General features: G+C 35.6%; 1 protein-coding gene across 1 annotated transcript; it reads right to left on the bottom strand.

Annotated features, from left to right (window-relative positions):
* Positions 1-1,368: 1,368 nt before the first annotated feature.
* LOC113727279 (ribonucleases P/MRP protein subunit POP1-like) lies at positions 1,369-12,056 on the bottom strand. Its single transcript, XM_027251332.2, has 11 exons — positions 11,804-12,056; positions 5,925-6,436; positions 5,725-5,821; positions 5,476-5,583; positions 5,174-5,392; positions 4,722-4,840; positions 4,104-4,628; positions 3,704-3,812; positions 3,044-3,624; positions 1,977-2,141; positions 1,369-1,812 (listed from the first exon to the last, which is right to left on the bottom strand). Exons 2-11 carry the CDS (start codon positions 6,332-6,334, stop codon positions 1,614-1,616), a joined length of 2,532 nt encoding a protein of 843 aa, XP_027107133.1. The 5' UTR covers positions 6,335-6,436; positions 11,804-12,056; the 3' UTR covers positions 1,369-1,613.
* Positions 12,057-27,494: the final 15,438 nt, after the last annotated feature.

Here is a 27,494-nt window from a genome sequence, read left to right on the forward strand (position 1 = left end):
TATGAAAATATTGGTTGTCACCATGAATTATGTGATCAGACTCATGATCATTTGTTTCTTCTTGTTGTACTACCTATATGGATTAATCATGGCAATCTCAAGTTATATGATTATCATCCTTTGCAATTGCAAAACAAATTCAAAAATTATGAAAATTATTGACATAGTATTTAGTTCGAATCAATGTATTTTTATCAATCAATTTATCCAATAGTAAGTGATTTTGTAACAGCAAGGAAAAAGTTGTAATTGGACTTGATGGGTGTTTGGGTTATTCAGATAATCTTCAACTTATTTATTCGTATACTAGTATAAATCAGTTGATCCAACTTATCAATTCATACTGATATAAATGGGTTGATCTAAATATAATAATAATAAAATTGTTGTCAGAACTTGTTCGTATTACCTAAATTGCCACTTCGCAATTGTTTTATTTGCTTGCAACTTAATGTTCTAATTACGGGGGAGGGAGTGTAAGCAAGAGGTCTCGGGTTCGAGTCCTCCCGCTTACACAAAAAAAAAAAAAAAAATGTTCTAATTACCCAAATTGGCACGTTGCTATTATTCTATTTACATGCAACTTAATGAGTTACCTTACTGACCAAACAATTTTGCGTGTTTTGTAGTTCATGAATTCAAGGTCAAACAGTTTGATGAAAATTTGTGAAATGACCAAATGGAAATAAAGAAATTTTACCTTTTAGCAATTATGAAAAGAAAATGATAGAAGTGACCACATGGCACTTGAATTACAAGACAGTATTTTTTAACTTACTTTCTTTTTTACACATTTGTTGTCTTCACTCCTATTATTTTTCCCCCTAATTTTCTTTTCTTGGTGCATTTGGATGGTTAATCAATCAAAAATGGTAAAAGTTTCGAAGTTATTACTCGATGACCCAAATTTCGAACTTTTTTTCAACTCCAATTATCAAACATTTAAAATAGTCAAGTCATGAATTTTCAATATAACTAGTAATTGTTTAATTCAATTGTATTTTCTTTTTTAAATTTGTTTTCTATTTATGTCCTCCTACCAAATCTATAATCCAAACAAAGGATTTACCTTCTTTGGATCTTTTTTCATTTCCCAAGTATTTTCCTTTGTCAACCAAACAAGAGAAAAGAATATGGTTTACAAGGAACCTACTTTCCATTCTTTTACTTTCCTTTCCTCAATGGCTTCCTGGAACCAAACAAGGCTAGAGTTGTGAGCAGAAAGCTTTACCTCTTAGAGGACGGTGACCATCTTTTCTGGTAATCATTCCGAATCCGTTGTTTATCTGGTTGCATCACTCTACAAGGCCGGTGACCATCTTGTTTGAAACTTTTTGTTAGCTATTCTTCCTTTCAAGACTCCCACAATTGATTTGAAGTCTATAGCCACTAGGACACTAATGACCCATTTCCATTATGATGCTTTGATTCGAAATAAAAATTCCACCAAATTTTCAGGCACAAGTACCCAAACGGAAGAGGTACTACTGTAACCAGGCATTTCCAGTTTACTACTCCATTAATACATCAAATAAGAGGAAAATCAAGGCTCTCCATAAAATGTCAAGTCTATCCTACCATCAAAAATATAGTTTCACAGTTGAAACTTGGGATCACATGAATTCCATATCTTCTTCCCGTGCTTCAAGAACTATGGTGGCAAGAGCAAGTCTATATGCGGTGGACCTCAAATTCCTAACCAGAACGTAAATTTCCTTCCTCCTCTTGCTAACAGAGATGGTCTTCCATTGATCGTCTCTAAGATTAGCAAGCAAGACCGCCTCACATAGAGCTATTGCCACAGGCTTCTTGCTGTATGTCCATTACAACAACATTCAAAATCACAAAAATAAACCAAAAAGACTAAAGAAAGTGACAAACAAATGATGTCCAAAGGAACTCACGTCAACGAAACAAATTCACAAAGCAAAGAAAAGTTCATTCACAATCTCTCTTGCAGAATACACAATAATTACCTGCCTCGAATGAACCCAGTTGTAATAAAACCAATTGGCCACCTAAAAGACTCCCTGACTACCGGTTCTTCTGGTACTTGAAGTGCCCATCTCCCAGATGGCTGCTGAACAAAATATGAAGCCGGCAAAGACTGAGGTGCTTGAAATTTTCCAGCATCCTCCAGTCTGCATTGTTTGCAAGAAGATGCTTTAAGAAAAGTTACTAGGAGCCTTAAAAGTTCCAGTTTCCAAAGTTCCTCTTTTTTAATTTTCCCAAAAATGTGATGCATACATACTCCTAAGTGCATTTACGAGGCTGCATGCCCTACTTAAGTTAGTTCAACCTCTACAACCTTATGGTTACACAGCATCATAACTTTATTGGTGAAAATAACCCGCACAACAGAAATACCAATCCCTCAAATGAGCTTCGCAATCTAAGCCATCATCTAACAAGGCATAGCAAAAAGTTATGATATCTCCCCCAATTCTTTTAGTGAAGACTTTACTATATCTTATGAACCTTAAGACCTAAAACATGAAACCAATCTTTGACAGCAGTAGTTAGAATATAACTGGACATCACCCATGTAAGCCAAAATTTACATGAGAGTTTGCAAACTAGGCCTTGTTTGGCAGTAAAAAAATTGCATTAGTGGAGGTTCTAGTTGTCTGACTAGTAAATCAGTCAAAGTCCAACCTAATATTAATTTTTATTGCCTTGTGGTTTCCAATAGTTGCTGCTTAATGAATACTGAGGACACAGTTTTGTTGAACCAAATCATAAGCCTTTTCATATTTCAGAAACACGTACCACATCCACTTGTTTCATGAAAAGGAAAAAGTAAAGTCATAAGTGGTAAAGGAAAAAGGAAGAAAACAATGTCCCAATCCACTGTACACCAGATATTGACGGTTTCAACATATCAGCATGGCACCTGTACACTTGCATTTTCACCAATAAAATTTAATAAAGAAGACAATAATTTTTCATTTGAATGAAACAACTCAAAATAGTGTGGGTAAGCTGCGCAATACAAGCCAAACAAATAAAAAGAACTCTGTGAATATTTCTGAAGAAATTCTACCTGGTTGATGACCACATATTTATATCACTGGCATGAGGAGCACAAACCACAGCTCCCTCTTCAAAAACACCTTCCTTGTAGGGATGCAAAAGAACTCTCACAAAGCATAGTTTCTGGCAACACATTAATTGAGAGCTAATGCCATTTGTTTGACGGGTAATTAAATCATTATCCTTCATAACCTTAGTCAAGCATCTCTCTCCATCAGGAAAATTTGGGAATAGAAGCAAATTATCATCTTTGACATGACTCACAAAATGAATCAGCACATCAGATGTCCTTGCAACAAATCCATTAAAAACAGCACCATGACTTCCCACAGCTGCTACATCACAATTTTTGCAATTTAAAATTTTCATTGAGTTATTACTAACTGGAAGAAATTTGGTGACCCCTCCTGTAGATCTTCCCTCGGAACCATAGTACATACAGTCCCAAGGTGGAAAATGTGGAACTCTGAGAGGCCTCAGGGAACGAGGTCGAAGCTTTTCCTTTTGATCAGCAATAGCTGCCTCCCTTGCCATAAAGCAAGAATATGCATTGGTATCAGGAAAGTCTAAAGGGAAGTATGGCAAACCAGCCTGAAAAGGAAAATCAAGTTTATGATAATCATAATAACCTTGCAGTTAATTCACTACCAATGGTATTCGAGACACTTACTTCACATGCGATCCAGTGCCTCTCTCTCAAACCTATAGCTTGAGCGCCATTGGAGATAATGGCAATCCAAAAGACTTTGACCCAGCTTAAAGGGAGAATGGCAGTCCATCTAAAGGGATGACAAAAAATGAATATCAGAAACGATACACTTGATTTACAGAAGGTGCTCTCTCAATTAAACAAACCAGAAGAGCATCTCACTGTCCATCTGTCAGGTTGTTATTAAACTGGTTGAATCCTATAATAACATCCAATGCTTCTTTTCCCAAGACCACAAAAATTCAATATCCTACGATCTTTGGCAAGTGAAAATCAAAGGCACATAAACAAATGCAAAAAGTAAACTGATGCTTGGTGTACATGTTTGTGTTTGTATCAACAGATGTTAGCGTGCTTTTACCTTGTTGTAAAGCCTTTGCCAGAATTATCTTTCAAAAGCATAATGGGGCATAATTGAGAGAACTGCCTCACACCTGAAGGATCTATGTTATTGGAATTCCCCTCACCAATACTGAAAAATTTCATCAACTGACAGTGCTTTTTTTTGCAAAGAAAACTTTCTTCCACTGGCGGATTTGCCCCTTTGGAGACATCCCACAAATCAATGAAATCAGAAAACTGGTATTTTTCTTCATGGTTTAAAAGCAATGACGAAAGGGACCCTGGGTTCCGGGGTAGAATCCTCTCCAAGGTTGTGTCTCCTTGCATATTTGTCTCTTTAGCACCTAGAATCTCAGAAGGTTTTGTTTCTGGCAAAACAGCAAATCCTTTTTCTGCAATGGCACGTGGATCTTTTACCGTGAGAGAAATGATAGCTGAAGTTGAAATTTGATCTTCCTGTGGAAGGGACCATGAGTATGTTGTTGAAGATTTATTGTTATTTACAGCAACTGAACATTTTGGCAGAGCGCAAGAATCTGTAGAACTGCATAACAAGCAAATTCAATTCAGCCATGAGCTTCCCTTATCTACAGCCATATGGTTTCAGAAGAAAAGGCAATACTATAAGCTAAATCACCAGGTCAAAGGATGCAATATGTTCTGCATAAGCTGAAATGCCTTGAAACCTATCAGGTCCAGTTTTCCAAGCTTGCCCTCAAGCGAGACACAATTCACTGAGCGTCCATTTAAGTTTGCCTGCAAACCCACAATAGCAACTCACAAGACAGCAAACAAATCTTGTAAATGAAGATTGGGACATATAACTAGTCTATAAGCAATTTCATCACCATCAAGTAGTTCACGATCTGGGCTAAAATAAGGGCATTATAGAGAAAAACAAACAAAAACACAGAGCAAAAGGAAAAAGTACTCAATTAATCAGAAAGTATCAAGAGCGGCAACTGGCCAAAAATAAAATAAAAGAAACAGAAATTAAAAAAGTAAGTTGCATAGTATTTAAATGAAAATATGAGCAAAACTCAAAGGCTAAAAGACATGTTCTTCAGTGCTGTTAGGTAAAGAACATACGGTTTCACATGCAGACTCCAGAACATCATATCCTTCTCTAAAAGCAGCAGGATGTATCCATATCCACAGCTGTCTAGACGAGACATAGATGTCTATGCTCTGCTGCTCATCTTTGCTATCAATTTTGTCTACCCTTGCAGTCAAAATTGGATTTTGTGGTCGCCACATGTAGGTCACCGGAGCAACTGGTTGAGCAAATACAGTCCCAACATGATGAAGCTGCCAATACACACGCAAAAGTCAAACATCAACGTGTATTACAATTTTGATAGGTAGCTAAATAAATCAAGACAGTAACCTACCATAGCACTACCATATGTGACACCAGCAACTATAAGCTGGGATGTCTGACCAGAATTTTCTAATGGAGAAGGGACCATTACTTGACTTAGAATCAACAATAAGAGGTCCTGAAAGCATGAAACAGTAATGTCATGTATAGCATATAACTTACTTTTGTTTTTTGGTAGCAGCACCTATGAAATTGGTTTGACAGTATAGAAGCATTTCAAACTAGATGTTTGCAAGGTAGAACATGAAGAAATGCCTGCCTCTGGACCCTCCAGCTGAACAGCACTATAGTAACTTGAGTCGTGCACAAGCATTCCTTGCTTTGACTTCTTGAGGAGAGCCCTTGAACCTTTACCTCTGCCTCAGGAAATATATACATCAGTAATAGATATATAAATGAAAAAAAATATCATAGTTAGCATTCATGATTGGTTGGAGTCAGAAATAAAGAAGTGACTACCTGCCATGGAGGCCGAGAGGAAGGAAAAATCCCCAGAGTTTAGACATGGTGAAGCGCTTAGCATGCCAAACATGTGTTGATAATCTCTTGGTCCCATCTCCAGATGTAGAAAAGCCAGTCAGAGGATTCCTTTTTAGATGAATTCTCCGACGGATACGACGAGGGAGCCTCTTCTCGTCTGTCTCCGAAAGCCCATTATTACTATTATCATAACAGAACCTTTTCTTTAGGTGGCTAGTGGTTCTCCTCCTCTTGTTTCTCTGGGAACGAAAATCATTATGGAGACGAGTACCGACAATTGAATGAAGGGAGTGCAATTCACTAGCTCGTGATTCGGCCAATTTCTGCACATTGAGGGTTCGAGGTGGAGCTGCTGTAGATGCCTGATGCTTGCTCCAATCAGTAACCATCCTCTTCCCAAATGAGTTTTTAGGGTTAATTACACTTTATCACTGGAACTTGACCTTAGGTAAAATTTGCCCTCTTAAACTCAGGACATATACACTTTATCACTGCGATGACAAGTCAAACATTAGAGTTAATTTTTTTCATCCAAAATTCAATGAAAGAACATTGCGTCATTAAAAAATGGCTGTATGGGCAATTTTTAAGCTATAGATGGGAATATAGAGTGCTTTATTGGAGGTACTAGATTGGGCTAGCCGTGCACTGCTCACGGCATAGACCTATATATTATTCAGAGTCAAAAGTGTAAACCATCAACCTAACTGAGGCAGTCAATTCTATAATTGAAAGCTTTACACAAGAAGATAATAAAGCAATACATTACACATTAAAATGCCAAAGTCATATGTAATAATGTAGCATGACATTTTAAAATGCTAAGTCATGTGTAAGTGCTCAAGTAGAACACATCTCATATTGCTGATCATTTAAGTAATTCCTAACCTGATTGCGTTATTGCAATAGTACTTATAGCACTTCTAGTTAAAATATTGCTCCATGTATTATGATCCATTGAATTTATTTTACTTCAGATGCAAAAGATAATTGGTCAGATATGCTATCAAAAGAGGTTCTTCATATAGTCAAAAATAATTTTTCAAAAAATGCAATCATTCAATTCGTTAACAAAAATAAGTTAAAATATTTGATTCTTCAGTTCTCTTTATCCTTATTTGCAGGGCTTGCTTGTACACTATCACTGGTCTCGATTATGCAGAGGTGGTCTTAGTTGATTTGATAGGGAGCCTTTGCTTTTGGGTTGGTGAGTTAGCTGCAGCAGTGGTGGACTGATTTCCTGTGTCCTCTTCAAATTGCCAGTACCACTTTTTTGTTGCAGAATGAACTTAAAGCTTGCCCTCATCTAAGTTGTTTTTTTTTTGTACTCCACATAGAATATAATAATATATCAGTTCACAAGTACACGGTAGGGACGTTATAAGTCGAATGACTGTTATAAATCATAGTGAATACAACAAACCTTTGGTAATTATAAAAGCTGTTCAAACATCGACTATTTCTTCTTGGGAAGTTGGAGCAATTGGTTGAATCCTCATAAGCTTTCTTTCATCTCAACCAATTCGTTGACTTCATCTTTATAATTACCATTGAAGTCTTTACATAAAAATCTCAATATGTAATATACATATTTTGTTGTCTTAAAAAATTGCAATCAATCTAGCTGCATTTACCACTCAATTAGCATCATTTCATCTTGCAATGAAAAATTAAGCAGCAGGCATAAATAGATCCTTGTTGTATATGACTTTTGGACCAGTGGCGATAATTTTTGTAATATTTTGTCCATTAAATGTTCATTTTAAAATAGAAACTACTTTTGATCTAAAAAACATAAAATGAAATTCCAAAGAAGCCAATCACTAAGACAATCAGTTGGTCAATGTTAAAGAGTACTAACCGATTAACAGGCATTTAGTCATACAATGTAAAACTACCACAGCTTAGCTAAGCGTGTCCTCTTGCAATAATTTGGACCAACACTGTCCCATTTTTTGTTCCATTATTGGCATCAAGCACTTAATACTTTATGTCATGACATTTTACCTAGAATTTGATAAAGAAAATTGCCTTATTAGATTAATGTATCCTATGTCACAATCTATCATAACTGAAGTAAGTTCTTGGACCTTTGGAGGTACTAGATTGTGCTGGCTGTGGACTGCTCACGGCACAGACCTATATATTAGTTTCTATCTGTTTGGGAATCAAAAGTGTAAAAAATCAACCTAACTGAGTCAGTCAATTCTATAATTGAAAGCTTTAAACAAGAAGATAATAAAGCAATACATTACACATTAAAATGCCAAAGTCATATGTAATAATGTAGCATGACATTTTAAAATGCTAAGTCATGTGTAAGTGCTCAAGTAGAACACATCTCATATTGCTGATCATTTAAGTAATTCCTAACCTGATTGCGTTATTGCAATAGTACTTATAGCACTTCTAGTTAAAATATTGCTCCATGTATTATAATCCATGGAATTTATTTTACTTCAGATGAAAAGATAATAGATCAAATATGCTACCAATAGAGGTTTTTCATATAGCCAAAAGTAACTTTTCAAACAATGCAATCATTCAATTCGTTAACAAAAATAAGTTAAAATATTTGATTCTTCAGTTCTCTTTATCCTTATCTGCAGGTCTTGCTTGCACACTATCACTTCAATTTACATCAATGTAATTAAATGAAAATAGTGGAATTAGACATCTCTATCCAATATGGGAATGAATTAATGAAATCTGAACTAAAATCTCAAAAACCCATCGTCTTCTTCTATACAAAAATTTGTCCTTTTTCTTTTGGATAGTGTCATTAAATTGGCCATGTGCATGTTTGGCAACTTGTTAGGATTTTGAGTTAGAGAAGCAAAATTAAAACTCACTTTGACGTATTTGAGGTCATTTTTGTAGCGTGCTCATTCATCAAAAGTTACTTGATATTCACACCATATTTCTTTGAAACAACTCAAACAGATAAGGAGGATAATGAGTACCCTAAAAACTCAACAAATTTTTAGAGAAAATTGCACATAAATCACAACAAATGAAACCAAATAGAGCAATGAAGTTGATGGTCCTATAATTACAAGAATTTTGGTAAAGCTTATTAATTCAAAAGAATCACATTTAATTTCTCTCATTTTACAAAAACGCGAAAAGAGATGTAGGAATAGGTTACAGATTATCACTAATCCAGCAGAATTTTTCGACAACAAAATCAGAGAAAATAGGACTCTCTTTTTTTCACATACGTACTTGTCCGTTATAGCAAGCGAGATATCTTAATGCAAAAACAAAATTTTTGCCATTTATTTTTGTTCCTGGGTTCTGATCTGTTGGAGCACCCGAACTTGTCTAGGACCCATTTTCTAGAAATAGCAATACCATATGTGCTAATCTCGGAAGCAAGCATGAGACCATTTAGCGATTTAATGACGTTCTAGAATCCTTCCTGATACAACAAAGGGCACTAATAAATTGCTAATTTAGATACACGAATAGCATCTATGACATATTCTCTCGATTACCACAAATAAAACTGCAATTCTGCTGCAGAACAACTGATTATAGGATTAACAAACTGCTGTGATAATTTTCACTCTACTCAATATGCACCCTTCCCTACCTTTTTCTCTACCAATTTCTCTACTAGTTTCCCAACCATAAGGTGGTTGGGCAAATATTCTTGTCCTTGGAAGCTAAGAGTAAAACTCAAAGATCCTTTCCCAAAAAAAGTTTTGGTCTGAAGGAGTCTGTGCATGGTGATTCCTAGGGTCTAACAAATGGTCAAATTTCTCTGCGTGTTCAGTAGTTTCTATTATTAGGTCTTAAACATTTTCTCTTTCCTTTGTCACTCGAAATTTCCAGATTGTCATCATTTTCGGCCTTTTTTAGTTATCTATAACGTTAGGTAAGTTGTTCAAGTCATTCTTATAGGGAAAGGGAAAGTTCCTAAAAGTTCTAAAGTTCTACAAATACTTACTTTTCCAATTTAGGATATGGAAATAGGAGTTTTAGAATATGGAAATAGGAGTTTCAGGTATCTTTTTACTTCATAAATACTTCTGTTTCTATGTCATTCTTAGCAGAGAATTTGACGAATAAGATTGAGTTTTGGTTTATTAGCTGTATTGTTCTTCTTTCTCATAGCTTCTCTACATCTTCCCCTCTTTTCTTACCATGATAATGTTCATAAACCCAAAACAGTCTCTAGATCCTTGATCTTCTGCTCGCACTAGTAGGCAAGATCTCACCCATCTTGTCCCACATCAATTTTGGAGACATACCATTTGGCGGTGCTCTGAAGCCAACTTTGTTGATATTTCATGCTACTGATGATTGACATCTAGATATATAACTACATATTTGACTTGCACACTCCTAATGCCTGACATTCCTGGAATCTGTAATTCTGGAGTTTACAATCAGTTTTGTTTGACATGTGTGTTTTTTTATATCATAAGCACTTAAATCACACTTCGTCCTCTTCATTTTTGTAGTAATCTACTTCACTATGTTATAATGCAGCATAAAACTGTTGAAATTTTCACATTTAGCTAAAGCACAAAGGACAATTCGAGGTATCATATACTCCCCTGACATAGATTTCCTAAATGATTTGCTACACTTGCATTGTACATACTATATCGGCAATGCTACAGTTCATCAGCCATATACACTTGCATTGTACATACTATATCGGCAATGCTACAGTTTATCAGCCATATACACTTGCATTGCACATATCGGCAATTCTACAGTTGATCAGATTATGGCTGAGAAGTTCAATTTTGCCACATAGCGCTGTTTTTCTATACTGGATGCAGTATCAACAACCAAAATGAAGATCAACTGGCTATTGTACTACTACTGTATGGTGTGTTACGTGCAAAGAGAAGCTTCCTGCAGAAGACCTCCAAAGTTACAAATAACTTCATCATCTACCAGTCATCAGACTACTTCATCAGGTGAAGAGCAATTCATCATTATCAGAATCCTACATCATCAGGTTGAATTAACAATGTGTCACTATGGTAATAGGACCTGTAAATGTAAATGCCTTTCTATGTATATAATATACAACCATGTGTCTAACATGACCTCTCTATATTCTTCTTTGCCAACTAATTCCTACTAACTCTTCTATGGATATAAAAGCAAAATCTGGGCAAACTTAAGCAAGACATGAGCGCCTAGTCAACTAGTAAATAAACAAAAGATGGTAGAATACAAAGGCAAATAGCTGAAGGGAAAAAATTAGAAAGTTCCCAAAGCATCTAGATCAATTTGCATTGCTCTTTTGTCTTCATCGAAATTATCAATGAAGAGCAAAAAAAAATTAGAAAATCCCCATAGCATCTAAATCAATATGCGTTGCTTCTTTTATCAAGCTGTTGCCTTCATGATTTTCACTAACTTAAAATCAAAGCACATTCTTCTAAGTCCTTATGAATTCACGAGGCGCAAATTGGTGCCTTTATGCCACATTTGCACCTTCTCAACTAATTTTCCTTCCATTCAGATTAGCATGTTGAGTTGTTCGGACTCCTACTCAGCTTTTTTTTTTTTTGCTGCTAAATTTGAGTTTATCCTATGTTTAAGCCATATTCTAGCCAGATATATAGTTCAACCGTGTTCAACCGGATTTAGCAATAGTTTTGGAAAAAGTAACACTTTGTTAAGCTCAAAATTTCCAATGACATCGACACTCCAATAAAATCAAATAGATAAAATTTGTACACAGAATGGGGGAATTTTCAAATAAGGGCGAAAAAAAAAAGAGAAAACAATGGCCACCTAATACGCACAAACATACACAAAGAAGGGAGGCAGAATCCAATGCCAGGAGAAAGAGATAGTGCCGCGAGAGGCAACGGTGGGGCACCAACCTTTTAGCCCGGAGAATTGGTCGCGAATTTGGTGCCGGAGCTGCCGCCGCTGCGAGATTTTAGGTGATCGCTCTACCCAGACGGTGAGACCATGGACCTCAGATTTGCCTGGCTGGCTGTCCGCGCCTCCGGCGGGCTATGGGGGAGACGACGGCAGAAGATGCTCGACAGGCTGAGTGCTTCTAATTTTGAGGGTGATATATGAGGGAAATTCCCTAGTAGGGATGGCAAGAAAAAGTTTGTACTAAAGAGTAAAATAAAAGGGTAACTTTGGATTGAGATTATATTTTCTCTCATGAAAAATAAATTTTTTAATTATATTTTGAAATGGGCTTTAAATGTTATAAAAGGTTCGAGAAAGGGAGGTAAGTGAGATATTTCAAATTTGGTGCCATGTGATACTGTCAAAAACTAGGTTTATGAATTTATTTCAAAGATAAAATTGTATGTCTCTAATTTTCCAGTGGTGGATAAATTGAGTCAATTAAATAATAGAAGTAATAAACAGTAAAACTTCTATAATTAATAATCTTGAGACCATACAAATTTTACTGATTTAAATAAGTATTAATTAATCAATAAAAATTTATTAATTCGTTAAGTGTACTTACAATTCAAAGAAACACTCGTATAATCAACTAAAGTTTATTTATTTTTATAGAATATGAATTATTCTATTAATAAAAGGAGGCTAAAAATCTAAGGAACACAAACCAACCAGTATCTAGGTGATGTACAAGTATAATTTAATTATATTCATGTCTTCAATGTACGTACATAACTAATATTATTTTTTATTAGCATAAGATTAAAAAAACTTAGGAATACTAAATGATAGATATCCGATTCCATTTTTATTAAACACATAGAATGAATTAAATTAATATTATTATTTATATAAATGACGAGGAAGTCTTCCTGTAACAAACAAACATGAAGTCTGCTTTACATATCTCATTATTAAATTATAGCTTTCTATCTAAAAGATATTCATTAAGTCAAGCATGACTGATCAAATGCATAAAACATTATGTGAGTCATCCACTCAAAAACAATTTATTGAATTATAGCTTTCTATCTAAAAGATGTTCATAAGTCAAACATGACTGATTAAATGCGTAAAGCATTATGTGAGTATGGTTGATACGTATATATTTTACGTGTTTTAAGTGTGTTTTATTAGTTAGTCTTAATGTGTTTTAGTCATGTTTTTAGCTAATTAGCTAAGTTTCTAGTGAAAATATACATTTTATGGTTTAAGTGGTAAAAATGGCATTTCTATGAATTGTAATAGCAAAAACTCCATGTTTTTGTAGGTTTAAGGATTCAATCATCAAATGACATGATTTGAGAAGATAATTGGATGATTGATGATGGTTTGAAGCGATAAAAAGAGAATATAAAGTGCAAGAGATGAAATGCAATCAAGAATAAAAGAAGAAAAGTTTTCCAGTTTTGATATTTTGTGGTATTTCGACTATATCTTGAGCTACAAGCATCAGATTGAGTTAATTCTTAACCATTTTGAAACTAAGAGATAGATCTACATTTGGTATGAAGATATCGAAATCCAGTTCAGTCGTTTTCCTAGTCAAAAAATTGAAATACAGAAGTGCAACTCTGTTGTCGAAAGCTGAAATAGAGTTCTGACCAGTCAAGGGTATTTTCATCATTTATTAGTCTACAGGGCTCCAAATGGGATGATTCTTGAGGCATTAGAAAGCTAACTCAAAGGGATACAACTTTTATGTTTTGTACAAGAGATAGTTCGGCCTTCATCATCAGGAAAATAGCAGTTCAAACGGTGCCAAATTCATAGAAGTGAAAACGCGACGTCATGAATACGTGGCTTGAAGTCATGCATTCCTCAATTTCGGCCGCAACTTGCTCTGCAACACGTATTTTGTTCACACAAGCTTTTTGACCCATTTTCCTGTAAGAATATCAGTGGAAACAGCCCAAGACAGCTGCAAAAGAAGCTTTACAACTCATTTCTAACTTGTTTGTGGATTCAAGGCATGATTAAACACTTTGTCTCTTGCATAAATTCTCTCTATAAATAGCAGTCTTTGGAGGACATTTTCATAACTTTGTTTCTACCTTGTATTTTTTTTGGCTCTTTCAGTTACGATTACAGATCAATGTATGTTTTTGCAAGTTCCCCCACTGCCTTTCTTTTGTTGAAGGTTTGAGGTTTTCCTTGCATCATTTTTAGTTGCTAAATTTGTATTTCAAGCAAATGTTGATGGTTACAAGTGCAATTGTGGAACGTCCTTTAGTTAAATTAGCTCTCAATTTTTGTTTAATAAGTTCAAGCAGCATGTAACTTTATAAACATGATAAAAGAATTCCAGGATTGTGTGATTTAGTCAAACTTTCCATTCAAGATTAGCAAAAGATCTCCAATTTGTGACTGAGTTTTTATCAACCAAGCAAATTTCGTTAATCATTAATCTCAAAAGTTGTACATTAACTACATATCGAATTTCTTTTGGGATTTTTCTATAGAGGTTGAAGTGTTTTTTCTTATCAGTTCTGCAATCCTAATCAATTTTGCATTTCTTCTTGTTTAATTTAATTTCCTCTTAGAAGTGTTTTATCTGTTGCCAGCTTTTCTCTATTGAACTTCTTGGTCTGTCCAATTTTTCTCTTTCCCTTTTATGGGTTCTTTACTATTAATAGTTTTTCTAGTGCTTTTGTTATGGATATGTGTTTGATTTGTGCTTTTCTGATCTTTCTTTGAACCAAAATCTGGTTGTTGACAGGAAAAGATAAAATGAAACCCGAAATATGTAATAGAATTTGCTCTCTTGTTTATATATACGCCTGCAAAACAAAAATCAATCTAATAGTCAATGATTTTGCCGCAGTTTTGTCTTTGGCATACAATACTTAAATGCTCTCCCTATACAAGGTTTAATTCTCAATATTCTTGCTCCTTGCAGTCATTGCTATTTGCTATAGGATTGTGACCTACTTCTGCACAGGCGACTGCTGCAAGCTGGTTAAGATTGCTAATGATATTTATTTGGTATGAACATGTAGAACTTTACCCTCTTAACGTTTGGTGTTATTATCAATTTCCCCCTTAACGTTATTTTTTAGTCACTTTACCCCCAAAACTAACGGTCAAATTTAACGGAGTTTGTTAATTAAAGTGAAAAGACATGTTTGACCCTTAAAATTATTATCACTTTACCCCCATAAAATAGTCTCATTATCAATTTACCCTCTAGAGTTATTTTTTAAGCAATTTATCCTACCATTAAACCAACTTAACAAGTTAAAAAACTTTAGAAGAAAATATCTTCCTCTTTGCATAATAAAAATAATAAAAAATTTAGAGTGATTCTTCTCCCTTTTAGTATCAAGAAAAAAGTCAAAGTATTAATTTCTTTCTTCTTGGCAATCTTATTAATATTGAAAAAAAAATAGAAAGATGGAGAGGGGGAGGGGAAGGGAGAGAGGGAGAGAGAGAGAGATCAATTCTTTTTTTAAAAATTACAAATAAGAAAGAATTAAATACTTTTATTATTTTAAAATTATTTCACTTTTTTGTTTACCACCAAATTTCAATTCTAATCCCGACAACCTTAAAGTAATACGACAATGTTAGACTTTTCTTTATTTTCTTTTTTTGTAAAATCTAATTTTTTGTCTCATTCTTTCCTATCTCCTTTTCTTTTCCTAGTATTAATAAGTATGAAAAAAGAAATTTGAGAAAATCCTTTTATTTTTATGTTTTTCGATCTCTTAAAGTGAAAAAATAGGAAGAATAATCATTCCAACTTTTTTATTTTTAATTATGTATAAAAGGATAAATATGTTTAAAATTTTTTGACCATACTAGTTAGATTCATGATGAAGTAAAATGCCTAGAAAATAATGTTAGGAACTAAAATGATTGTATCACTATAATCCAAACTAATAAAGTGATAATAACAATGTAATAATACTATAAAATAACAGGGTATTTTTGTCTAAAATTTCTTAACATGTTGAGTTAAATTACTTATGGGGATAAAATAACTAAAAGATAACGTTAGAGGATAAACTGGTAGTAGTGATATAGTTTAAGGGGGTAAAGTGATAATAACCCTAAAAAATGTATATAAAAAAGGATGCAAGGAAAAATCTATACAAATGCACGCCGCCCTTTTTATATTCCTTGAGTACAGTGCAAAGATAACGTACTTGTTCATCTGTCTCTCGCACATACCATTAGATATTCCAGTACTACTACATCTCGAGCAAATATCATGTAGTATATCTGCCATGCAAATTTCGCAAAATAAAACCATTAATTAGTTGGCGCGATAAATGTTATTGCACTTCATAAAATATCATTGCAATTTCTCGAACTCAAAGTACTACATGGGCGAGCATCCCATGCACGTATTCCCTTTGTTGTAGATAACGTTAACTAGATTCCTGTTTCATTGTGTATAAGTATCTACTAATGTGGTAGTCGATTAACATCCCTGGCTATGAGCATCGTTGGATAGAAGCAGCAAGAACACAGGTGGCTTGCAGAAATGGTCACATCATTGCAAAAAGCTTCCTCACTACTAAGTGGTTTCTGCTTTTTATATTCTGAAGTCTAGAAAATCAGTTCTTGGGAATATATTCTCCCTTGGCTGGTTTGTGAATGCCTGCCTTGTCCAATTAGGCCACACTTTAATTCTCACCTTCCTCGTTAAGTTGGTTCTTCAATCCATCAATCCATATCAATAGGGTTACCTAAAAGGTTAATTAGATTGAATAATTGGGTAGTTGTAGTGTTTTATTAGTATTTTTTTATTAGTTCTATTATTTATTTTAATTATTTATTTTATGAATAAGGATTGTAATTGTGTGGAAAAAGGAGAAAGGTCGCGATTGGAACTAATTCAAGCCGAGTCGGGCACCCGACGTAAGACCCATCAAATGGCCCATCATGTTCTAGGTCCTATGTAGCTTGCAGAACTACTAAGATGGGTGGTGATCATTGAGTCCGACATAGAGCCAAACATTGCCAGACATCCTTCCAACCAAATAAAGCACTTTTGTTTGTTTAGGGTTTTATGTGTGTTTTTTTCCTTTCAAAAGTAGGACTTATTGTAGCCTATAAATAGGGGTAGTTAGGGCTTTTGTAAGACAATATATTAGACTTTTCTCCAAAATAAATATATCGTTAGTTGGTGTTTACCAATTGTGAGAGTTTCTCTCATTTTCATGATTATGTGATTCATGGTTATTCAAGTAAAGATTCTCATTGGGATTCTCATTGGGAGGATGTTCGTGAAACCCCTTCATTTCCTACACTTCTACTACTGCATCAGAACCAATAACTATGTCCCAATTGGAGAGTACATGATTAATTGCAGTATCATATAAATCAAAGTAAAAGTAGGGATTAAATTCTTTCAAGTTTCAAAAAATCAACATGAACAATCTCTGGATAGTATTTGAAAAATTGACTACATTGCTCCATATCCAAATAGTCCCTATATGCTTGTGGAATATAATCTGGAGAAGCTTCCTTGGTATGTGATTTATCTTGGAAGATCACCTTCATTATGCTCCATGATCTTCCAACAAGCTGTAACATACCTTCATTTATGAATCGAATATATAACAGCTTCGAAGTCGGAGTTAGCATGATTGCATTCATATCCATTCTCCTCTCTAGGTGCACACTGATTGCCTATATGATGAATTGAAGCCAGTATCCTTGGAGTTCTTTATACTTGGGTGCTCTGCATTTGTATTTAAGAGATGGAGCTTTGATCGGTGTCTTGACATAGGTGTTGGGTAAGGAATATGAAGATTTTCCAATATCTAGGTCCTCAAAGCCTTCTCGTCGAGCCTATCCAAGTACTCTTTGTACAAAGAATTTGGATATGGATTGCAAAGTATTATTGCTGACATAGTCACTTTATTTGGATTGGCTTCTCGTATTTACAATTTGATACCTAGTCCTTTGAGCTCCATTGAACTCTACGTAGCATTTGAGGTATTAGGATTACATGTCATCAATGACGTTATAGCAGACCTCGTTGCTGTAGCAGACCTTATAATTTAAGTCCAGGTACCTACATAAATAATTGTATAGGCCTAAGGATCGGGCCCATTTGATTTTCCTTATTCTAGATAGGCCTTCCATAATAGTAGACATTAGCCTATTGGGTCTAATATCAATGGGCCTCACATTTTCTGCACCTAATCGAGCAATTGAGCTAAAACATTGTTAGGTAAAAAAAATGGGCTTTCGTAATATTGAGAATGCAATCCAAATAACCTATCAACATTTGCCGTAATCCTATCATAATACATGCAATACAACTTGGGATTACCTTCTTTAATAATATCTATGAAGTCATTCATGTTTGACTGACGAAGTGCATCATCGTAGCATTCCTTTTGGATCTTATACACCTGACATGTGTTGAAAGTTTCCTATTCGCAATAGTCTCCATATTTTGACATACAATCCCGTACAGTCTTTGCATTCTTAGCAAACTGAACATTGGGATGATACATTTCAAAAGTATATTCATGGCCTAGATCAAAATAATGTGAATTGCTCGTCTAGAATCGGTCACTAAATTGTAATAGAACATTGTTGATTTTTATGCAATTCTGATGCTACTCATATGTAGGTATTTTAGTTGTAAATTTATTCAGGATTTTTCTAAAGATATGACTCTTTGAGTATGGAGCATCTGGAATATGTTATAAAGATGTTCTTGACACTTATTTTGAATATTATTTTGACATGGCATTTTGAAAAACAAAAAGATTACTAAATTATGGAAGAGTTTAAGGAAAATAATTAATCAAGTATTGAACAAGTTTATAAAAAAAATTTGGCTCAAATATGGATATTTATAGGCATTTCGAATGAATGACATTTTGATAAATTAGAGCTCACACTGGGTTATAGGATTTAACACCTAGCTATAGGAGTATTCACACCTCTCATCTTCTATCTATTGATGGCATTAGTGTTAGTTTTACTATACATGGGTCTTTTATATATAAGATTCCTAATAAGGCCGTGTTAGTGGGCTCCAACTTTGTCAACCAATGTGGCACTATTTTATTGGCTATGAGAATTTTATCTTTCCCAGACACTTCAATGGAAACCACGTGATGTCATCTTATTGGCCAAAAGACTTCAAGGGACTTAAAGTTGTTGAAAATTTAAAAAAACTTTACATTTTTTTTGTTGGATACAACATACTTTCATAAATTGCTGAGTACGCTACACTTTAAAATTATCCATCAAGTTGAGTGAAAAAATTATTCAATAATTTTCATTGTGGAATCATTTCTTATTGTATATCCACACGTTTGTCTAGTTGTTTAATTAAATTCATAATTAATTATAACAAATAATTTCTCATTGATACTATGATGTATAAGTTGAATTAAAAAGGAATTTGACACAGAATTATTAGTAGTTAGTTAGCATGGCTCTTGGAAAATTGGACATTAGAATTTTAGATAATCATCAATGGGATGAAATGCGTATCTGACAATAATTATGCTAGATTAGTTGGTTATGTGTTTAATTGGGGAGTCCAATGCTATTTAAATTCATCATTATATATAATTTGAATATGATCGGGAATTATCTAGGGCAAAAAATACTCTAATTGATTTCACATTTGAATTCTTCTAAAGTTAACGCATTTGAATCGGTGCATGGTAACTTACTCATTAGTAAAGCTCAAGTCAATGAGGGTAGGCCTTTTTTATCTTCCACTTTTGCAAAATCCTAAGTATTGGTAGTTCACATAACTTGAATACTATTCAAAATATATACGCAAAAGGAACGAATTATGACTTAATTGCTAGACACATGTGAAGTTTCTGGTTAACCCAATAACGAAAGTTTCATAAGAAACTAAAGTGCTGTAGATGTGATGCATGATTTGGATTTTAACCTTCTTGATCGCAACTGTAATTTGTTCATGTCAACCCTAGATTTGAGAATCCCAATTTAATCAAGTTTCATTGGTCAACGTCCTACAAATGAAGACTTGGGCCTATCAAACCTGTCTCACCAGCCCTATGTAAACCACTTTCAGGCTAGGCAAGTCCACTTGAAGACCTCTTTGCTTTATTTTTGGGCAAAGATCCCCAAACCCAAGGAGGGCGTGCCAACCCCTATTTTATTGAAGAAAAAAACAAATTAAGAGTGCCAACAACACAAATGTCAACAAGACAGCCTGTGTAAAAGAAACTAAAGGACCTATTCCCTTACAATCTGACGACGAGTACAAGGGCATTCGTCCCTATCTAAAACTAAAGATGTCTTGACTGAAGACAACTGCTGATGAGGAGAATTGTGCAAAACATCTTCATTAAGGTGCAAGCCCGCTAGCTTATCCGCAGTAGCATTCGCATCTCGATAAACATGAACAACTAAGGCAGTCAACTCTTGTTAGAGCCCCCTAATCCATCGCAGAACATTACATAATGGCTATTGGCCAGTGCACCTGAACAAACCATGCGAACCAGGACTTCAGAATCCACCTCCACCAACAAATGATTACAATCCCTTTCCTGGTAAAGCAACAGACCATGCATCTGCGAGAGATTTTTAGCTGTCAACACATCAACATCTCCAAATTCTTTATAGAAAGCAAAGATGAGCTCGCCATTATGATCTCGTTGGATACCCCCTCTCCCACTCCTTTTCCAACTATCACATTGGCATTTGTGTTCAGTTTGACATGAAATTGAAGGGGATGGAGCCATTTCACCACTATAACTGAATGATGACAATGCCAAGAGGATGCAAAGCCAGCCTAAGGATCATTCATGTCCCCATGAAAATGACCTGCAGAGAAAATCTTGGCAACCCCTAGTTGTTTAATAAAATAATTAACTCTGGCAATCACCTCCTGAACATCAAACCTAGCTCCATCAAATCTTGCCCGATTCCGCATTTTTCATAGAAACCAAATAATAATATAGGGCATGGCTGAACGAATATGATCCTTCAAAGTTTTTGAAGATGAATAAAACCAAGAAACCTACATTGCCAAAAATGAGGATTTCATGACATCAAGAATACAAAATCGTCTTGCAAAATGGTCCAAGACAATTGTAGCACTTGGCCCATGAAGTAGCAAATGACTCACCGAGTCCTCCTCCTATAGGTAGCAATGACATCTAGACACCAAAGAGATGCCGCACTTTCTCAAAGTCAGATCTAAAAGTAATAAGTTCCTCAAAGCATGCCAAGCGAAAAAGAAGACCTTTAAAGGTAGAATGTTATACCAAAGTAACCTATCAACCAACGTTTCATTCCCTCTGGAATGCAAACCTTCCCATGCTGACTTGACTGAGAAACACCCTATAGCTGATGGCAACCATACCATCATGTCATCTAGGTCGGGATAAAGAGAAAGTTGAGAGACATGTTGAACCAAATGGGTTGGAAGCCATTGGCACCTGTAGCTAGGTTGGAGTCCATAAGAATGTTTCTAGTATTTGCATGTTTCAAGAATTTTAAATTATTTCAGATGGATGTTAAGAGTGCTTTCTTAAATGGTTTTATAGATCAAAAAATCTATGTTGACCAATCTCCTAGTTTTGAAAATGAATCTTATCCAGATCATATTTTTAAACTCTCAAAAACTTTATACGGATTAAAGCAAGCTCCTAGAGCATGGTATGAATGCCTGAGTGGATTTTTGATTGAAAATGGTTTTAAAAGGGGTATTGTAGATACTACACTTTTCACAAAACAAAGCTCACGAGATCTTTTAATTGTGCAAATATATGTGGATGATATCATATTTGGTGCTACTAATGAGAGCTTGTGCAAGGACTTTTCCATCATCATGCAAAAAGAATTTGAAATGAGCATGATGGGAGAACTGAACTTCTTCCTTGGACTCCAAGTGGTTCAAACCCAAGATGGAACATTTATAAATCAAACAAAATACACCAAAGAATTGCTGAAAAGATTTGGAATGGAGGATTCAAAGCCTGTTGGAACACCTATGTACACCTCTACCAAACTTGACAAAGATGAGGAAGGTACAAAAGTTGAGGAAAAGAAGTACAGAGGTATGATTGGAAGTTTACTTTATTTAACTGCCAGTAGGCCTGACATCATGTTTGCTGTATGCTTATGTGCTCGATTTCAATCCTGTCCAAAGGAATCACACTTGAATGCAGTAAAAAGAATTTTTAGATATCTTAACGGAACCTTAAACTTTGGTTTGTGGTTTCCAAAATGTCATGAACTTCCTTTATATGGATTTTCTGATGCTGATTTCGGTGGTTATAAAATAGATAGGAAAAGTACTACCGGTATATGCAACTTTCTTGAAAATTGTTTTGGTATCTTGGTTTAGTAAAAAACAAAATGCTATCTCATTGTCCACTATTAAAGCTGAATATGTTGCTGCTGGTGCTTGTTGTGCTCAATTGTTATGGATGAAAAACACATTGAATGATTTTGGTTTAGTGTATGAATGTGTACCTATGTACTGTGACAACACTAGTGCAATTAATCTGACAAAAAATCCCATTCAGCACTCTAGGACTAAGCACATTGATATAAAGCATCATTTCATTCTCGATCTTGTCTCAAAGGGGGTAATCCGTGTCCAGTTTGTTTGTTCTAAAGAGCAAATCGCTGATATCCTCATAAAAGCTCTTCCACTGGATCAATTTGTGTTCCTGAGAACAAAACTGGGCGTTTCAGAAAAAATATTCTAAGTTTCGTTTCTGGTCAATCTTTATCGGACGTCCGATGAATTGGAACGGACGTCCGACAGTGTTCTTCGTCCAGTTTCAGAAAAACCCTGGTTCGGACGATTGTGTCGGACGCTTCACTTCGTTCGGACGTCCGACACTCAAAAATTGAGCACTATAAGACAGTTACCCATTCTTTCCAGTTCATTATCTTCCATAGTGTCGGACGCAACTTTTCAGTTTCCTCTCATATTTGAAATTCAAATTCCTCTCTCATCAAACCAAGTTCCAAGAAATTGACTCAACTAACTCCATTACACCTCTATTGTTCATTAACCACTCATAAAAATCACTCCTAACCTCCAACTACCCCAAAACTCCCAATTTACATACGAAACCCTAACTTCACATAACTCTCTCATTGCGGCATTTTAGTGCATTCTAGTTGGCTCACACTGCATTCCTCCTCTATACACCACATTCTGCATCAAAAATCATATCCACATTGCATCATTGTTAGAATCAGAGGAGGATCTACTAGTGCCGGACGGTCCTTTAGACTTAGAGATGAGGACATTGAGATTGTGGAACCACCTCCTGTGCCACCTAAAAAGAAGATTGTGACCCGTGGTGATAAAGTAAAGCAAACTGTCCAAAGAAAATTGGTTACTCCAACTCTGAATCATCTGATGAGCAGATGGAAGGGCAGAACTATGAAGGGAACATTGTTGGTGGAAATGAGGAACCAGAGCAGGCTACCCAGGGTGATGAAACTGTCACAAGATCATCTGGTAAAAGAAAGAGAACTGCAAAGAGGAAGAGCACTCCCCAATCCAAGAAAAAATAATCTGCCGATCCCTCTGTTGATCAGTAGGATGAAGGAAACATTATTGAGAATCAACAAACACCTGAACCCTTCACCAGGAAGTCTCCAAGGACAAGGACTGAGGCTCAAAATGTTGAGGCATCTGCCACACAAACATCAAATAGGAAACGTTCTGGAAAGGCTCCTGTTTCTCAACCCGTAGAAGAACCCACTCATCTCCCAAAATTCATTGACGATGAAGCCAGAGACAGATTTGAGTTAGTCTCTCAAAAAGGGTTCTCACCCAAAGGCTCATCCTTCCCTATGAATTTCGTAAGCTTGATCTTGAACCTGTTATTAAACTGTTTGAATTCCAGAAATGGACTCATCTTCTGACCATTCCTAATGTCTTTTACCCTGACATGCTTTATCAATTTTTTGTTAACCTTAGGAAGGGTAAATCACACACTGAACTCATCTCTAGAGTCAACTCTGTAGACATCACGTTAACTCCTGACATTGTGAATTCCATTCTGAAAACTAGTATTGAATCTGGTTTCAAAGGAAAAATTACAAATTTCTTTTCGTATGAGGAATTATCTTCTGCCTACCATCATTTTTACAATGCTAAACTCATGACCTATTTTCAAACCCATTTCAATACTCCTGCTGAGACAAGATTGGATGATCTCAATCCTCAGAATCTGATCATCTTCACCATCATTTCAAATTTGTTGGTGCCAACTGATGGCCACAGAACAGATGCAAACAAAATGGAACTCTATCTTTTCTACTGTTTTGTTGAAAAAATTCGCATTGATTTTGGATTTGTAATGTGCAAGTTTCTGCTCAAAATTAGCACTGACAGTCGTAGGAAGTTCTCTTATGGCAGATTTTTGACCCCCATCTTTACCCATTTTGAAATACCTTTTTCTGAAAAATCTCCCAAAAACAGTGCTTCATCAGTTTTCTCAAAAGCTTACTTTGAACGAAAGAACTTAAAATTTTTTGATGGCCATTGGTGCTATAAGGAGACTGTGATTGAGTCTAGAAGAAAAAACTTTCATGAAACCCCTGTCACTCTTAGGACTTCTCGTGATCAGTCAGACTATGTCTCTCCCTTCACCATTCATCCTAGAAAGCCTGCCAGCAAGTCCTTCACATCCAATTCTGAAGTCATCTCCTTGCTTGAAGACCTCAAACAACATGTCTTGCTTATTGAAGATGGTTTCATGATGACCATGACCCCTGCCCAACAATCCTCCTTCATTGAAAAAAGAAATCTTCTTGTCCCTCCAATACCTGAAAACAATGCAAATGTTCATGGGAAAGAGCCAAGACCTGAGCCCACAGGGCCAACTACTGGTACTGAGACCACACCAGCTTCCTGTTCTCAGCCCAAGGATCAAGGCAAGGCTCCAACAACTGAGGAAGCATATGAAGATGATGATGAAGAAACTGAGGAAGAAGAGGTCCCTGAACAGTTTCGTCTGGCTAGGAGGAGGCCTAGATCATCTAAAATCACCATTTAGGCACTATTAGGTCACTGCATCTTAATCTAGGACTATAGTTCATCTTTTGCATTGCAAAACTTTTGGCTAAGTGATGTACACCTGGTCTGTACAATTGGATATTTTCTACTATTTATAGATGTTATAACTAAGTGTTTGTTATGAATGTTTAATGGTTGTTTGTTATGGAATCTGCTGAATGAATGTGTTTGTTATGAATGTTTCTGTTGATTCCAAATTGTGCTGAACATGAATGGATTTTGCTGATACTATCTGATATTGCGTGTTATTGATAATGTTTCTGATGGATCGTACTGATGTTATCTGATACTGCTGGTATCAAAACTGATACTCACTTTTGTAATGACAAAAAGGGGGAGAATTGGATTAGCACTGATGGTGTAGAGTAACTAGTTAGGGGGAGTCAGTTTCAGGGGGAGTTGCGTTGGATTAGCACTGATGGTGTAGATTGCGTTTCTTCCTGTATACTCATGCACTTCGTTAGGGGGAGTTGTTATATCCTAGTTCGTATATATTTGCTCTATCCAAATGTTTTGTCATCATCAAAAAGGGGGAGATTGTTTATCTTAATTTATATCTTTTGATGATTACAAAACAAATGGATGTTACTAATACTTTTTGTAGAGACCCTTTTCAGAAACGACACTAAACAGGTCTGTGGACTTAAAGCAAAAAAGAAGATAAAAAGGGATGAAAAGTGCTGAGGAAGTGTCGGACGCACAAAAGGAGAGTATCGGACGTCCGACATCCTTTGAGTATCTTCGGACGTGTGAAGAACTCAGACTCGGACGTCCGAAAAAGACAAGCCAGGGCTTCTACGATTACTGATCACGATCGGACGCTCAACACCTGAGTATCGGACGTCCGACAAGCGTTGCTGCACTTCGGAAGCAACACTCTGGACGCATCGGCCGTCCAAAGAAATTGAAGAGGAAATTCCAAGTGTGCATCTTACCCTCGAACGCATGGTGATAAGGGATCGGACGTCCTAAGAGATTCAAAAAAACTTTCAGAACTCATTGATCTCGTTCAGACGCATAAAAACTGAATATCGGACGTCCGACAGCACCAACGGCTAGTTGACTCTTCAGTTGCCTTCTACCCGTTGACAGCATTAATTGAAGAATTTTCTGGTCTCCTATAAAAAGAACAAAGTCAACCACATCAGGATAACTTTGTACATCAAGTCTACATCAGATCGTGAGTGATTCAAGTGTTAGAATACTCCAAAGGAACATTTGTATTCTTAGCTTATGCAATTTTCTTGTAGTTTTTCAAGTGTGACACGGCTTCTTCAATAGTGTAGCATTGTGAGGATTTTTTGAGTGTTTGTAAAACTTTCTTACTTGACCAAGTGTGGTTTGGGGTAAGAAGAAAGTGATCCTTCCCTTGTACAAAGGATATTGGTTGCAAGATTGTTCAACTTGAAGTAACCTGGTATATAAAAGTGCTGTTCAAACTCCAGTTGAGTTTGAAACCTGGTTTGTTTCTCTATTTTCGTTTACAGCTTTTCTATATAAACTATTCTTCTCTTCATCTTATGAATACCTGTGCTTTCTTGTAATCTGATCCATTGGGTGGTCTTTAAGAAAAGAAAGGTAGGCTTTAAAGAAAAGTGACCTATATCTTAGCTGATTTTTTAGAAAACCTAATTCACCCCCTCTCTTAGGTTGTCTTCGATCCTTACAATGGAGTTTAGGTAGTGAAAGTTGACGGAGGGTCAGTTACGATAAATTTTGATCAAGCGAGGAGAATGGCTCCTGAGAGCCCCTGTATCCTACCTTGTGCTGTTATACACTTTCCTAATTGTTTCCTTTAGTTGAAATCAATAATTGCTACTTGCCTTATGTAATTGCATGTTTTGGGGCACCACTGAGATTTAGCTCACCCCACGTTTATTTGTTTTCCTTGACAGGTCTTGACATTTGAGAGATCTGAGCCTACTTCTATTTTCTTATGAATGCATTTGAACCTTATGACTTAGCTCTGTAGTTGTAATGTATTTCGGATTAAACAATGTAGTTTTGTTTCGGGTTGCCACTTGAAGCTGGAAAATGTAAACCCTAGATTAGTTATGTGGCTTGTGTAAATTTGTTAATTAGCCTGTAAGAATGTATTTGGTGAGTATGAATTTGTTAATTGGGATTGTTTGATTTTATTCCATGGTTTGTAACGCGTAAGGTGTTTAGGAATCGACGAGTAGCTATCTTAAAGTGCTGTTATCTCTGAAGTTAATGTGGTCTTAGTTATTGGTCTATTTTGGAGGATCAATATTGTAATAGTTTAGGCTATACTTCGAAAGGATTTTACTAGCTTGCTGGCGTGAGTCCTGGCGAGAGTTAGGCAGACGGCCCGCCAACCCTCTGGTTCGCCTTAAGGGGAAGTGGGGTCGCCACAACGACGAGGTAAAATATCTAGAAAATAATGTTAGGAACTAAAGTAATTGTATCACTATAATGTAAACAAATAAAATGATAATAATAATGTAGTAATGCTATAAAATAAAAGGGTATTTTTGTCCAAACTTTCTTCACATGTTGAGCTGAATTACTTATGAGGGTAAAGTGACTAAAAGATAACGTTAGGAGATAAACTGATAGTAGTGATATAGTTTAAGGGGTAACATGATAATAACCCTGAAATTTTTATTCCC

The sequence above is a fragment of the Coffea arabica genome, chromosome 2c (genome assembly GCF_036785885.1).
Source record: "Coffea arabica cultivar ET-39 chromosome 2c, Coffea Arabica ET-39 HiFi, whole genome shotgun sequence".
In the NCBI taxonomy this organism is placed as follows: domain Eukaryota; kingdom Viridiplantae; phylum Streptophyta; class Magnoliopsida; order Gentianales; family Rubiaceae; genus Coffea; species Coffea arabica.

What these genes read in the sequence shown, in the direction of transcription:
- LOC113727279 (XM_027251332.2), bottom strand. Translation starts at nt 6,334, where the DNA reads ATGGTTACTGATTGGAGCAAGCATCAGGCATCTACAGCAGCTCCACCT. An exon ending in ATATTGCATCCTTTGACCTG is followed by an intron (nt 4,629 to 4,721) that starts GTGATTTAGCTT and finishes CTTGTTATGCAG; the next exon opens with TTCTACAGATTCTTGCGCTC. An exon ending in GGCAAAGGCTTTACAACAAG is followed by an intron (nt 3,813 to 4,103) that starts GTAAAAGCACGC and finishes TCATCCCTTTAG; the next exon opens with ATGGACTGCCATTCTCCCTT.